This window comes from Hyla sarda, chromosome 5 (assembly GCF_029499605.1).
Source record: "Hyla sarda isolate aHylSar1 chromosome 5, aHylSar1.hap1, whole genome shotgun sequence".
NCBI lineage: Eukaryota > Metazoa > Chordata > Amphibia > Anura > Hylidae > Hyla > Hyla sarda.
The window spans coordinates 345,217,605-345,232,033 of NC_079193.1; the positions used below are offsets into that span (position 1 = coordinate 345,217,605).

The 14,429-nt window shown below is 43.9% G+C and overlaps 1 protein-coding gene across 2 annotated transcripts in view; it reads right to left on the bottom strand.

Annotated features, from left to right (window-relative positions):
• The window catches only part of NUDCD1 (NudC domain containing 1), a 168,364-nt gene that overhangs the window by 78,249 nt on the left and 75,686 nt on the right, over positions 1–14,429 (bottom strand). For both annotated transcript variants that reach the window (XM_056522603.1, XM_056522602.1), the window contains exon 5: positions 1,719–1,892. In XM_056522603.1, the coding sequence (XP_056378578.1) occupies positions 1,719–1,892 (174 nt within the window). The remainder of the gene's footprint in view (positions 1–1,718; positions 1,893–14,429) is intronic.

Consider the following 14,429-nt stretch of genomic DNA (forward strand, 5'->3'; position numbering starts at 1 on the left):
GTCTAACATGTCCTGAATGTGGAATTAATGTGTATAGGAAGCACTGACCACAGGGACAAATTAGACAGATTGGATACATTTCTGCAGGAAACACAATGATTGTAAGGAAAATGATAAACAAAGGGGAGAAGTGATGGCAACAAACAGAGAGGTTTACTGAGCTAGAACGACAAGGGCTCCGAGAGTAAACACACTGCTCCGAATTACTGAGGAACAGGAGACAGAGCCGTCACGCATCGCTGCGAACGCTGCTTGAAACCAAATACATTTACACTAATTTTTCTATCAATGTAACAGGTCTGTGTGGAAGTCACATGTTAATGAGAAATTATGCAAACAGGACAAGACACTGCTAAATGGGTCAACGTGAATGATGTGTCCTGGGAACCTGGCTTGGTTATTACTTAAAGATGTAGCAGAGTTTAATTCAATACTTAATTCTTTGGGGCATAATTGAATGAGCACATTGAACACCCTCCACATTAACTACTTCAGCACCATTTTCTTTTTATTGCATAAAACTTTTTATTTAAAAAAAAAAAAAATGTTATCCAACAAATAGAGAAAGAGAACATGGCCGCACATCCACAACTTGTACAATGATCTAATTAAGCATAATTAAAAAAAAACACCAACATGTTTTTATTGTACCTTTTGATCAAAACATTCAAGCCCACGTTGCCATGTCAAGGTCACCTGATAAGAGTGGGTCCCCAAAATAACACTGGAGTAGCGTCACCAAGCCCACTGGGGAAATGACCCAGTGGCCATGCAACCCCACTGCTGCCTGGCCAAGCTCCTGGCTCTGGGCCACACCATCCCACAGACAAAGCATCACACCAGTGTGAACACCTACCATGTGTTCCCTGCCAGAGGGCTGGGAGAATGCAAGGAAGAAAAGTGCCAGCCCACTCGCCACGTCAAGGCCACCTGATAAGAGTGGGGCCATAAGCTAACACTGGCACAACGCTGGGCACCCACCACTGCCACCAAACCCACAGAGGGAATGACCCAGTGGCCAGCTGCCCTGACAAGTTGATTTTAGTACGTACCTGGCAGACAGTAATGGACGTGCTTAGGAAGGATCTGCGCTTGTCTTGGGGCTGAATGGCTATGTTGTGAGGTTACCATAACACTGTGGCTAGCTTTTTGTAAACTGGTATTTCCTGTTTGAGTTTGTCGCCTACAAATCCCATAATTCCATTTTCCTCCCTCCCACACATCAGCCACCCCACCCATTGAAACATAAATGAGCTGCATCCATTCAAAAGACCTGTGGTTTTCAATCAGGGTGCCTACAGCTGTTGCATTAGTTGCAGATTGATCTCTCTCCCACCAAGCGATCGCTCCACCCATTGAAGCAGACAGGCTCCCTGTCATCAGCTGACTAGTGAGTCAGGTCTCGGCCGCATTGCAACCTGGGAAAAATCTGAGACAACAGTCATTCTGTATTACAGCCCCTGTAGCAGGGTCAAATAAAAAAAAAATCTTGGAATACCCCTGTGAATACATTCTTAAAAAAACAATAATAAGCGAGGCACAAAGTGTTTGAGTTTAAAAGGTTTCATCAGGTGGCATTTTAACCAATATAAATTGTACTCTGTAGAAATATATAATTTCCACCATTAACAAGTCCATTCTGCGAGTGAAACCTATTTTACATGCAAACTCTCATACTAGAAGGAAATTGTATCAGGGGACAGCGGTGTCACCATTACCTTTTTTCTCCTCCTCTTCCATTCTCTCCTCTTCTGGTTGATTGTCCTCGTCCACAATGAATCTGAAGGGTTTGTAAGAGATAATAGTCAACCCATTTCCATCTGGTTCAATAGCCGCATAATGTGGCACAGACTTGCCATGAAGCTTCCTACGTTTTGAAATTTCACATTTATCTGTGAACACACACACAAAAAAAAAAAGCAATATCTATGATAGGCATATTGATTTAACACTGAACAACCAATTACATCCACAGAAGCTTCAGCCAGATTGCTCAATTATATCACCTATGTGGGGAGCAAAACCCATTTGGTCTAAAGATTGGAGGAAATTGTGTTTTGCCCCATAATAGTCATGAGAAGCTCCTGCTGTGAAATCATTCAAGCCGTCCCTTCAGCGGAATGTGTAAAGAATGTTAAGAGAACAATGGAAGTTATTAATATAATATTGTTTTTGAAGAAAACAGACTTAAAGGGGTACTCCATTTTTTTTCTTTTAAATCAACTGGTGCCAGAATGTTAAACAGATTTGTAAATTACTTCTATTTAAAAATCTTAATCCTTTCAGTACCTAACAGCTGCCGTATACTACAGAGGAAGGATTTTTTTCTTTTAGAATTTATTTTCTGTCTGACCACAGTGCTCTCTGCTGACATCTCTATCCGTATCAGGAACTGTCCAGAGTAGGAGAAAATCTCCATAGCAAACCTATCCTGCTCTGGACAGTTCCTGACATGGTCAGAGGTGTCAGCAGAGAGCACGGTGGTCAGACAGAAGAAAAAAAATTTCAAAAAGAAAAGAACTTCCTCTGTAGCATACAGCAGCTAAGTACCGGAAGGATTAAGATTTTTAAATAGAAGTAATTTACAAACTGTTTAATTTTCTGGCACCAGTTGATAAAAAAAAAAAAAAAAGTTTTCTACCAGAGTACCCCTTTAAACATTGAATGCAACTGGAGTTCATGTGAAGACAACTAAAACACTAAAGGTTATATATGAGGAAAAAAAAAACATTTATATCCAAAACCACTATCGTACAGCAGCAAGAGAACTTCAGAAGAAACCAGGAATTTAGACGGCGCTGGACAGGAACAAGACTTCCACCGGGATAAAGCAGCGTGTCTCTTTATTGACCAACATGCAATGCGCAATGCGTTTCGCTGCGCATGTGCAGCGAAACGCGTTGCATGTTGGTCAATAAAGGGACATGCTACTTTAACTACTTTATCCCAGCGGAAGTCTTGTTCCTGTCCAGCACCGTCTAAATTGCTGGTTTCTTCTGAAGTTCTCTCGCTGTTGTACCCACATACACAACAATGGAATGTGTGGGTGAATACACAATCCCGTCTGCATCCTTCCTGCTGGTCGCCGAGCCCCCCCCCTGCATTGATGCTCATGAAAGAATCATACCCTTTAGGGTAGGTTTACATGTTGGAATGTCCAAGCAGAATTCCGCTGCAGCAGAGTCCTACTGATTTCAATGGGATTCTGCTGCACTGTTCAAATGGTGGAGTTTCTGCAGAAGAAATCCTGATTTCAATGCATGCAAAAAAGAATAGACTTGTCTATTCTTTTTGCAGACACTGCTCAGAAATGCATTGCAGTCTATGAGACGGCACATTTCCGAGCAGTACTAGCGTCAGCCACATGATTTAAATGTGCGGAATGTCTGCACATGTTTTCTGAGCGGACATTCCACACATTTAATGCCGTGTGAACATGGGCCCTCTCTACTACCCCAGAAAAGATAAAGGATGGCCATATTATGTAATGCCTTCTGACGTCTGGTCTTGGCCTCTACTGAGTTAATCGGAGAGGCCATCCTAGCTTAAAATGGTAGCCATTACTGGGTGCCCACAGATGACATGGCATAAATTCTTAGAAACAATAAAAAGATCAAATACCACCTTAACATTTCCTCCAACAGAGATAAAAAGGGTATCCCTTTGGCCTTCCTCTTAAAGGTATATGAATTACAGAGGTATCCATTTTTTTTGCAATAGGAACCTCTGGTGGTAGCAGATGTCACTGTCTGCCTATATAGTGACCTCCATCTAAGCTACACATCGTAAAATCCAACATTTAACTTGGAAACGTATAGCAAAAATCACTGCATTTTTTTTGGTCCTTATCCTGAGAATCTTCTAGAAAAGTCTATGACCGCTTCAATATGTTGATACAAGTAATAAATGATTATCACTGAGGTTGCTAGAAGACATGGAACTCACTCAGAAATATTGAAACTCATGGGCATTGTGATCTTAATCTACCCAGTGGCCTAGATGACAAGAATAGAAAGTCTGGGCACACAGCAGTGGGACGGCACGCCCCCTCCCATAGACTTGCATTGAGGGCGCGTGGCCGTGACATCACGAGCGAGGCGTGGCCGCAATGTCACGAGCCTCCGCCCTGCATCGCCAGTCATCCGGCACGGAGCGAAGTTCGCTTAGTGTGCCGGATGTCTGGGGTGCTTCAGCCGAGAACGCAGGGGGGACCCCTGCGATCAGACATCTTATCCTCTATCCTTTGGATAGGGGATAATACGTCTAGGGGCTGAGTACTGCTGGGACTTCCCGCTATCTCCTGAACGTCACTTCAGCTTTCCTTGTGCATGAAACGGTGGTTGACACGCTTCCTCCATGCATCTCTATGGGAGAGCCGGAGATACACAAGCACAGCGTTTTGGCCTTCCCATAAAGATGAATGGAAGATGCGTGAAGACCATACTTTGTGCACATGGAAAGCCGAAGCATTGGTCAGGAGATAGCAGGGAGTATGGATCCTTTGGATAGGAGATTCATTTTCCTAAACAAGAATATCCCCTTAAAAAGGTACTATGGCATTCAGTAAAGTCTCCAAAACTTGTTCATATCTGCTTTAAGACATGGAAGAAGCACTGTTCTATGGTTTAAAGCTCTGCATTGGGTCACAGCCCATTATTAAGAGAAAAGGTCCTAAATTTTGACCTCCAACCATTCCTAATACAAGAACCTTCTTTTTTGGCAAGCCACTTAAGTGAAAGCCAGCTAAATTCACTTTTGTTAGTTATACACAACCTAGTATTTAGAATATTTTTCTACTTACAAAGAAAATAAATCTTTCAAGCGCAAAAAAAAAAAAAAAATCAATACTTGTTTTTCTATTTTACAGAACCAAATGCATAGTTCAAAGATTATTCTGAGAGCTTCCTCCTCCACATGAACCTACTCAACCTCATGTTGTAATAAGAATGGAAGTTTTTAAGTCATTGTTTGAAATATATGAACTAAAAGACTTTACAAAAATAATTTAAAAAAAAAAATAGATATGTCCTGACTATAAAAAGCTTAAAAAGGTTAATAAACAAGGCTGCAGGCAAAAGCATAAACTTCAGAGCCAAGGAGCCAGAAGAGGTTTAGAGACCAGACATAGGAGGAATATTGTTTTATACGGGTGGTAATACATTTACATAAACATCTCACTTGACATAGAAGCAACACCATTGTATTAATGACCTCCATCCTTATGCGCAGACTTACAATTCCTGCCCTTCAAGTTGTACCCTTCTGTATAGAAGAAAGCAATGCTTTACTGGAGCAAGGAACAGATAGGAGAAGGCACTGGAGGCATACAAACAGATAGGATAGGACTTCCATTATTACATATTTCCCTGTAATATAGAGGATCTGTCCTGTGTGGTGTAGTATAGAGGATCTGTCCTGTGTGGTGCAGTATAGAGGATCTCTCCTGTGTGGTGTAGTATAGAGGATCTCTCCTGTGTGGTGCAGTATAGAGGATCTCTCCTGTGTGGTGCAGTATAGAGGATCTCTCCTGTGTGGTGTAGTATAGAGGATCTCTCCTGTGTGGTGAAGAATAGAGGATCTCTCCTGTGTGGTGCAGTATAGAGGATCTCTCCTGTGTGGTGCAGTATAGAGGATCTCTCCTGTGTGGTGCAGTATAGAGGATCTGTCCTGTGTGGTGCAATATAGAGGATCTCTCCTGTGTGGTGTAGTATAGAGGATCTCTCCTGTGTGGTGTAGTATAGGGGATCTCTCCTGTGTGGTGTAGTATAGGGGATCTCTCCTGTGTGGTGTAGTATAGAGGATCTGTCCTGTGTGGTGTAGTATAGGGGATCTCTCCTGTGTGGTGTAGTATAGAGGATGTGTCCTGTGTGGTGTAGTATAGAGGATCTCTCCTGTGTGGTGTAGTATAGATGATCTGTCCTGTGTGGTGTAGTATAGATGATCTGTCCTGTGTGGTGTAGTATAGAGGATCTGTCCTGTGTGGTGTAGTAAAGATGATCTGTCCTGTGTGGTGTAGTATAGAGGATCTCTCCTGTGTGGTTTTGTATAGAGGATCTGTCCTGTGTGGTGTAGTATAGAGGATCTCTCCTGTGTGGTGTAGTATAGATGATCTGTCCTGTGTGGTGCAGTATGAAGGATCTGTCCTGTGTGGTGTAGTATAGAGGATCTCTCCTGTGTGGTGTAGTATAGAGGATCTGTCCTGTGTGGTGTAGTATAGAGGATCTCTCCTGTGTGGTGTAGTATAGAGGATCTGTCCTGTGTGGTGTAGTATAGAGGATGTGTCCTGTGTGGTGAAGTATAGAGGATGTGTCCCATGTGGTGTAGTATAGAGGATCTCTCCTGTGTGGTGAAGAATAGAGGATCTCTCCTGTGTGGTGTAGTATAGAGGATCTCTCCTGTGTGGTGAAGTATAGAGGATCTCTCCTGTGTGGTGTAGTATAGAGGATCTCTCCTGTGTGGTGTAGTATAGAGGATCTCTCCTGTGTGGTGTAGTATAGAGGATGTGTCCCATGTGGTGTAGTATAGAGGATCTCTCCTGTGTGGTGAAGTATAGAGGATCTCTCCTGTGTGGTGTAGTATAGAGGATGTGTCCTGTGTGGTGTAGTATAGAGGATCTCTCCTGTGTGGTGCAGTATAGAGGATCTGTCCTGTGTGGTGTAGTATAGAGGATCTCTCCTGTGTGGTGTAGTATAGAGGATGTGTCCTGTGTGGTGCAGTATAGAGGATCTCTCCTGTGTGGTGAAGAATAGAGGGTCTCTCCTGTGTGATGTAGTATAGAGGATCTCTCCTGTGTGGTGTAGTATAGAGGATGTGTCCTGTGTGGTGCAGTATAGAGGATCTCTCCTGTGTGGTGCAGTATAGAGGATCTGTCCTGTGTGGTGTAGTATAGAGGATCTCTCCTGTGTGGTGTAGTATAGAGGATCTCTCCTGTGTGGTGTAGTATAGAGGATCTCTCCTGTGTGGTGTAGTATAGAGGATCTCTCCTGTGTGGTGTAGTATAGAGGATCTCTCCTGTGTGGTGTAGTATAGAGGATCTCTCCTGTGTGGTGTAGTATAGAGGATCTCTCCTGTGTGGTGTAGTATAGAGGATCTCTCCTGTGTGGTGCAGTATAGAGGATGTGTCCCATGTGGTGTAGTATAGAGGATCTCTCCTGTGTGGTGTAGTATAGAGGATGTGTCCCATGTGGTGTAGTTTAGAGGATCTGTCCTGTGTGGTGTAGTATAAAGGATCTCTCCTGTGTGGTGTAGTATAGAGGATCTCTCCTGTGTGGTGTAGTATAGAGGATCTCTCCTGTGTGGTGTAGTATAGAGGATCTCTCCTGTGTGGTGTAGTATAGAGGATCTCTCCTGTGTGGTGTAGTATAGAGGATGTGTCCCATGTGGTGTAGTATACAGGATCTGTGTGTAACCCAACCCTAAAATGTGAATTTTTTAAAAGAATTCTGTTCCAAAAATGTTTAAGCCAGTCCCTTTCAGTCCTTAAAGTATGTGTATTTTAACCAGCATATACTTATAGAATTAGAGATGAGCGAACTTACAGTAAATTCGATTCGTCACGAACTCGGCAGTTGATGACTTTTCCTGCGTAAATTAGTTCAGCCTTCAGGTGCTCCGGTGGGCTGGAAAAGGTGGATACAGTCCTAGGAAAGAGTCTCCTAGGACTGTATCCACCTTTTTCAGCCCACCGGAGCACCGGAAAGCTGAACTAATTTATGCAGGAAAAGCCATCAACTGCCGAGCCGAGAAGTTCGTGACGAATCGAGTTTACTGTAAGTTCGCTCATCTCTACATAGAATATAAATATTTATTTTTAAAAGCCAAAAAAGTATCATAACGAACAAAGAAAATAAAAAAATATCAAAAAAATTAAAAATTATAGTCTTTTTTCTCCTGCTTCATCTAAAAATACTAGCAGAGACCGCTGCAAGATATAACTCCAGGTAACAACGCTGAATTATTAGTGACTACGTGGGAGGAAAATAGAGATGAGGAATGGTTGAGTCACAGGAAAGTTAGAGATGAAGAAGACGTTTTAGCAGCAAAACAAATTAAAGTCCTAATTTGCCAGAGGACGGGGTAAACCAACACTGGCGATAAATGCGGAAAAATGGCTAATCACATCATCTACAACATATAAACAAACTGAGTGCAGTATCAAAACAGAGCAGAAAGATGATCTCTGTCCCTATGTACTATTGCTTCCCAATCAGGGTGCCTCCAGCTGTTGCAAAACTACAACGCCCAGCATGCCCGGACCGCCGTTGGCTGTCCGGGCATGCTGGGAGTTGTAGTTTTGCAAAAGCAGAAGGCATACTAGTAGAGAAACACTGCTCTATACAATAGTACGTAAATAAATAAATAAAATTAATTAATTAATTAAATAAATTGTATTCTAGTAACCAGATACCATGATACGAACATGGATTTATTCTGTAAAAAAAAAAAAAAAAAAAAAGAATTAAAATAAATTTTGCACTAATATGATATTGATTAAGAATGACAACCATGAATAATATGTACTCTCACTAAGGGGAGGATAGGTCACCTAAAATACTCAAAAGGGAATATAAATAATCCTTAAAAGGTGTATTGCAGTCTATGGGAAAAGTGTCTGATCGTTGGGGGTCCGAACGCTAGGACCCCCGCGATCTCCCGTACGGGAACCCGGCTCTGCGCGGCTAATGCATGTGTCGTCGACCTCACTGATGACATGCCCCCTCCATACAGCTCTATGGGAGAGGCGGGGAGGCACGAACGCTGTATCTCCTCCTCTCCCATAGAGACACAATAAAGGGGCATGTCGGCTACGTCGACACGCCTCCTGCGCGGGAGAGCCACGGCAGAGCAGACGCCCCGTACAGGAGATCATTGGGGGGGGGGGGGGGCACTTAGGGGATAAGTGTCCAAGGCTGCAGATCTCCTTTGATACTGTAACTCAGGGGTCTCAAACTCCCGGGCCGCAAAATTTCATTGCTTCAGGCATTTATCCCAGCTTCAGGCAAGCAGCGCTAAATGCCAGAAGATAAGGCTGGGCAGTATGACCAAATATGTATCACGGTATTTTTGTAACTTATGGTGGTTTCACGGTATATAACTGCATTCCCCCCCCCCCCCCCCCCCAAAAAAAATAAAAAATATCAGCCCAGCACTGCGCTGTCCCCATAGGGGTAAATACTCACATATCACCCGCAAGCGCTGCCCTCCTCGTCCTCCTGTTTGTTGCGGGCCGCCGGTGCTGACACTCTATACTGTACGCTGTATCCCTATGCCCGGGCTGCAAAAGGTAAACAAAATAAACTTTAACACACGCTCCTATGTCGGCCTTGCACTCTTCCTGGGGACGGGAACGTCGGACAGCCATCAGCCTATCACCGGCCGCAGCGATGTTCCGCCTCGGCCGGTGATAGGCTGAGCCCACTGTCATGTAAGAAGCCGGTTTCTTACATGACAGTGGGCTCAGCCTATCACCGGCCGAGGCGGAACATCGCTGCGGCCGGTGATAGGCTGACGGGATCTCCGACGTTTCCGTCCCCAGGAAGCAGGTGAGGCCGGTACCGGACCAACGGGAGGTGAGTTAAAGTTTATTTTGTTTATCTTTTGCAGCCGGGGCATAGGGATATAGCGTACAATATAGATTTACAGCGGCCTGCAACAAACAGGAGGACGAGGAGGGCAGTGCTTGCGGGTGATGTTTGAGTATTTACCCCCATGGGGACAGCGCAGCGCTGGGCTGATAATTAATTGGGGGGAGAAGAACAGCACTCGCGGGTCACATATGATTTGTTCCCCGATGTGGGGACAGTGCAGCGCTGGGCTGATAATTCATTCATTCCCGAGGGTGAGGGGCCAAACCCGTATTGCGGTATGGGGAAAAATTCATATTGTGCAGGACAAAAATTTCGGTATTCGGTATGAACCGGTACACCGCCCAGCTCTACCAGAAGACTTCACACACGTCGGCACACACTGCCACTGTACATATATCTCCTTGCTGCAGCCTATAACAAGCCTTCCTGGAGGGATGCGCGTGATGTGACGTCATCACATCCGCAGGGTCCCGTGCGCGCATGCGATGATATCACCTAATGCGCGCATTCCCGCAAAGAAGCCTCGTTTTAGGCTGCAGCAGGGAGATGTAAGTATTATAGCTGTGAAACTTAACTTGCCTAATTACTTGCCTAATAAGGGAGGATCTGCTTATCACCAGGGGCTAACCTATCTTCTTAGGGGGCATAATGGTTTAAATAGGAGCCCTATTTGCTGGGGATAATATCTATCTGAGGGCCTGTACACCTATTTGGAACCCCTACCTGGTCATCAGGTAGGGCTCCCCAGTAGGTAGACAGGCCTCCAGATAGATATTACCCCCATCAGCGATGGAGATCACATCTATCTGGGGCCTATAAACCTAGTTGGAAGCCCTACCTGATGCGGGTCATCTCTATCTGGGGGAATGTCTGGGGGCATTATATGTGAGGGGCGCGTGATGAGGGCATTATATGTTAGGGGGCGCATGATGGTGGCATTATATGTGAGGGGCACATGATGGGGGCATTATATGTGAGGGGCGCATGATGGTGGCATTATATGTGAGGGGCACATGATGGGGGCATTATATGTGAGGGGCGCGTGATGGAGGCATTATATGTGAGGGGCGCGTGATGGGGGCATTATATGTGAGGGGCGCATGTGGCCCAGCCTCACCGAGCCTCAACCTCCAGTGGCCCCCAGATAATATGAGTTTGAGACCACTGCTGTAACTGGATAAACCCCACAAGTAAGTACAAAAGCCTAATGTAGATATGTAGACTCCAAAAACCTGAAGACTACCCAAAACAAACGGAGCTACTCACAGAGACTTAGAGAAAAAATGTATACATTTTATTGCAACAAAGTGATACACCTTAAAAGCATTAAAAAGGAAGGAATCGGCAAGAAAAAGGCGGCAAACCCGGGATAAGATAACCAATATACGACAGGTTTGTAAACAAAAAATATATATACAAGCAGTAATACTAATATATCTTGCATAAAGTGCTAAATACTAAAGATAACTACACAGCGGGAGTGGTGCCGACATCTTTCTTCACCGGAATGCCAGCTGGACTAAGTTAAGACAGGTACAAAACCGACAAGTGGGTACTACACAAAAGGAGCATTGCATATTTTTTGCAGGATCCGGGAATACTGGACATTGCAGACTTATTTTACAAGATATACAAAAACAAACACAGAACTATCTTTTCCTTTGCAGGCATTACGGAGATTGTGTATATATATATGAGCATTATGTAGAAATTCAGCTCACCTCCCTGTCCTAGAGTGCACGGACTGGTGTGGACTCACCGCGTAGAAAATTAAAGGGGTATTCCAGGCAAAAACATTTTATCCCCTTTCCAAAGGATAGGGTATAAGATGTCTGATCGCGGAGGGGGGGGGGGGGGGGGGGGCGCTGCTGAGACCCCCTGTGATCTCCCTGCGGGTGCTGAATCTCCAGTTTTGGAAACCTCCGGATTTCCGGGACTGGGGACCTCACGCCACGCCCCCTCCATTCATGTCTATGGGAGGGGGCGTGACCACCGTCACGCCCCCTCCCACAGACATGAATGGAGGGGGTGAGGCGTGACGTCACCAGTCCCAGAGGTTTCCGAAACCGGGGATTCAGTCCCCGCATAGGATGCGGGTGCTGCAGGGAGGTCGCGGGGGGGTCTCAGCAGCGGGCCCCCCGCGATCAGACATCTTATCCCCTATCCTTTGGATAGGTGATAAAATGTTTTTGCCCGGAATACCCCTTTAATAAGCAAGGAATGATGTCCAGCGCAAATCCCATAAAACAAAGCTTTTATTGTATAAGATTCCACAGGTACATAGACATAGCAGACAAAGTGACGCGTTTCGGTTCATCAGAGAACCTTAGTCATACAAGGAACAGAATATAAAATGAATCCTGATATAGGCGGTGTAGGAGGGATTTCTCTCCTAATGGGAAGGTGTAATAATCCCACTCTCCTCCCAGGTCTCATCGAAAACCGATCCTAGACTAAATTAACCCTGTGTTGTAGAGACCTAAAGGATTCATCACAACCTGAAAGACATTTATAAAATACATACCGGAAAAAAAAAAAAAAAACACACACACACACACATATATATATATATATATATATATATATAAAAATTCCATTTAAATATTTATACAAGTGCGTACTCCGTTCTCAGGGACGCGGTAGTGTAAGTGATCTCAATCAAAATTGCGAAATTATATGTGATCTAATATAAATACTGTGTCACTAAAAAACAGGAGACGCACAAGCACTATCGCATAGTCCAGACAGGTATTAGAAAATATATTTATACATATGTGTGTAATCATGCCAAGGCTGAGCACACAGTGTGAACAAAAGGAGATAACACTATATAAGCAAACTCAATATTCATTGTATCTGTAAACTTTAATATCCTCCCAATCGTTCACACCGAGTGTCAGAATGCGTGACATGTCAAAGAAGTTTTGCATGCATGATTTGGAAAAAAGCATTGACATTTTTTTCTCTTTATAAACATATAAATGTATTTCTCATATACTAATTTTTATTAATATCGGAAGATTCCGAAAGGTATCCGATAAGAGGATAAGTACGACATAAAGATAATAGATAAATAATATATATTTTAATAATGTGGCATTGTGTCCATCCTCTTATTTAGACCCCGGGCACTCGGCTTTCCAATTTGAGGATCCAATAGATCTCACGATCTAATAGCTTTTGTCTAGCGGCATGTCTCTCTGCACAGTGTTTGGATACCATTCAGGTGTGTCGTGAGCTGAAATACGGTATGTCGGATACATTTTTTCTTACACGAACTTTCAATGCATTCGATGTGCATCCGACATACTGCAGTTCACACTCACGACACGTAAATACATAAATCGCATTGGGTGTATTACAATTTATGAAAGAATAACCATTAGATGTAGATGTGATTGTAGATGATTTCAACATAACACAGCAGCAGACACACTTCATATGACCACACTTGTATGATCCAACATGTTTCAACCAATTCGGTTTATTCCGATGTGTACAGTCATCAAAGAGAGGGAGAGGGAAAGAGAGGGAGAGAGAGGGAGAGAGAGAGGGAGAGAGAGGGAGAGAGAGAGGGAGAGAGAGGGAGAGAGAGAGGGAGAGAGAGAGGGAGAGAGAACGAGAGAACGAGAGAGAGAGGGGGAGAGAACGAGAGAACGAGAGAGAGAGGGGGAGAGAACGAGAGAACGAGAGAGAGAGGGGGAGAGAACGAGAGAACGAGAGAGAGAGGGGGAGAGAACGAGAGAACGAGAGAGAGAACGAGAGAACGAGAGAGAGAACGAGAGAACGAGAGAGAGAACGAGAGAACGAGAGAGAGAACGAGAGAGAGAACGAGAGAACGAGAGAGAGAACGAGAGAACGAGAGAGAGAACGAGAGAACGAGAGAGAGAACGAGAGAACGAGAGAGAGAACGAGAGAACGAGAGAGAGAACGAGAGAGAGAACGAGAGAGAGAACGAGAGAACGAGAGAGAGAACGAGAGAACGAGAGAACGAGAGAACGAGAGAACGAGAGAGAGAACGAGAGAACGAGAGAGAGAACGAGAGAAAACGAGAGAGAGAACGAGAGAAAACGAGAGAGAACGAGAGAGAGAGAGAGAACGAGAGAGAGAGAGAGAACGAGAGAGAGAGAGAGAACGAGAGAGAGAGAGAGAACGAGAGAGAGAGAGAGAACGAGAGAGAGAGAGAGAACGAGAGAGAGAGAGAGAACGAGAGAGAGAGAGAGAACGAGAGAGAACGAGAGAGAGAGAGAGAGAGAACGAAAGAGAGAGAGAGAACGAGAGAGAGAGAGAACGAGAGAGAGAGAGAACGAGAGAGAGAGAGAACGAGAGAGAGAGAGAGAGAGAGAGAGAGAGAGAGAGAGAGAGAGAGAGAGAGAGAGAGAGAGAGATATTCTGTTGTGAATATATATTCATTTACAGGAATTGTGGACAATTCACATATACATTCATTATATATCACTACGCAATTTTAATATAGGGCTATTATTCCTAGAATACACAGCCATAGGGCCCTGCGGTCTGTGAATGATAATACCTTTACATGTGTTTCAAATTGTCCGGGATTTATTTTTTTTTTTTACAATAAATATAATTTTCTAATTAAATCTTGTGGTATTTCCAAACATCATATAAACTGAGGACTGAAGAATTTCTATACAATACCCAATTTTATACTACTCTCGGGGTATCTCCGTTAACCTCGTTTTACTTTGTTGTGAGCGGCACACATTCTCGTTTTTTTGTAATTTACAAATCTGTTTAACTTTCTGGCACCAGTTGATTTATCAGATACTTTATATACAAGGGTTTGTTCTCCCGACAATATCCCTTTAAAAAAAAAAA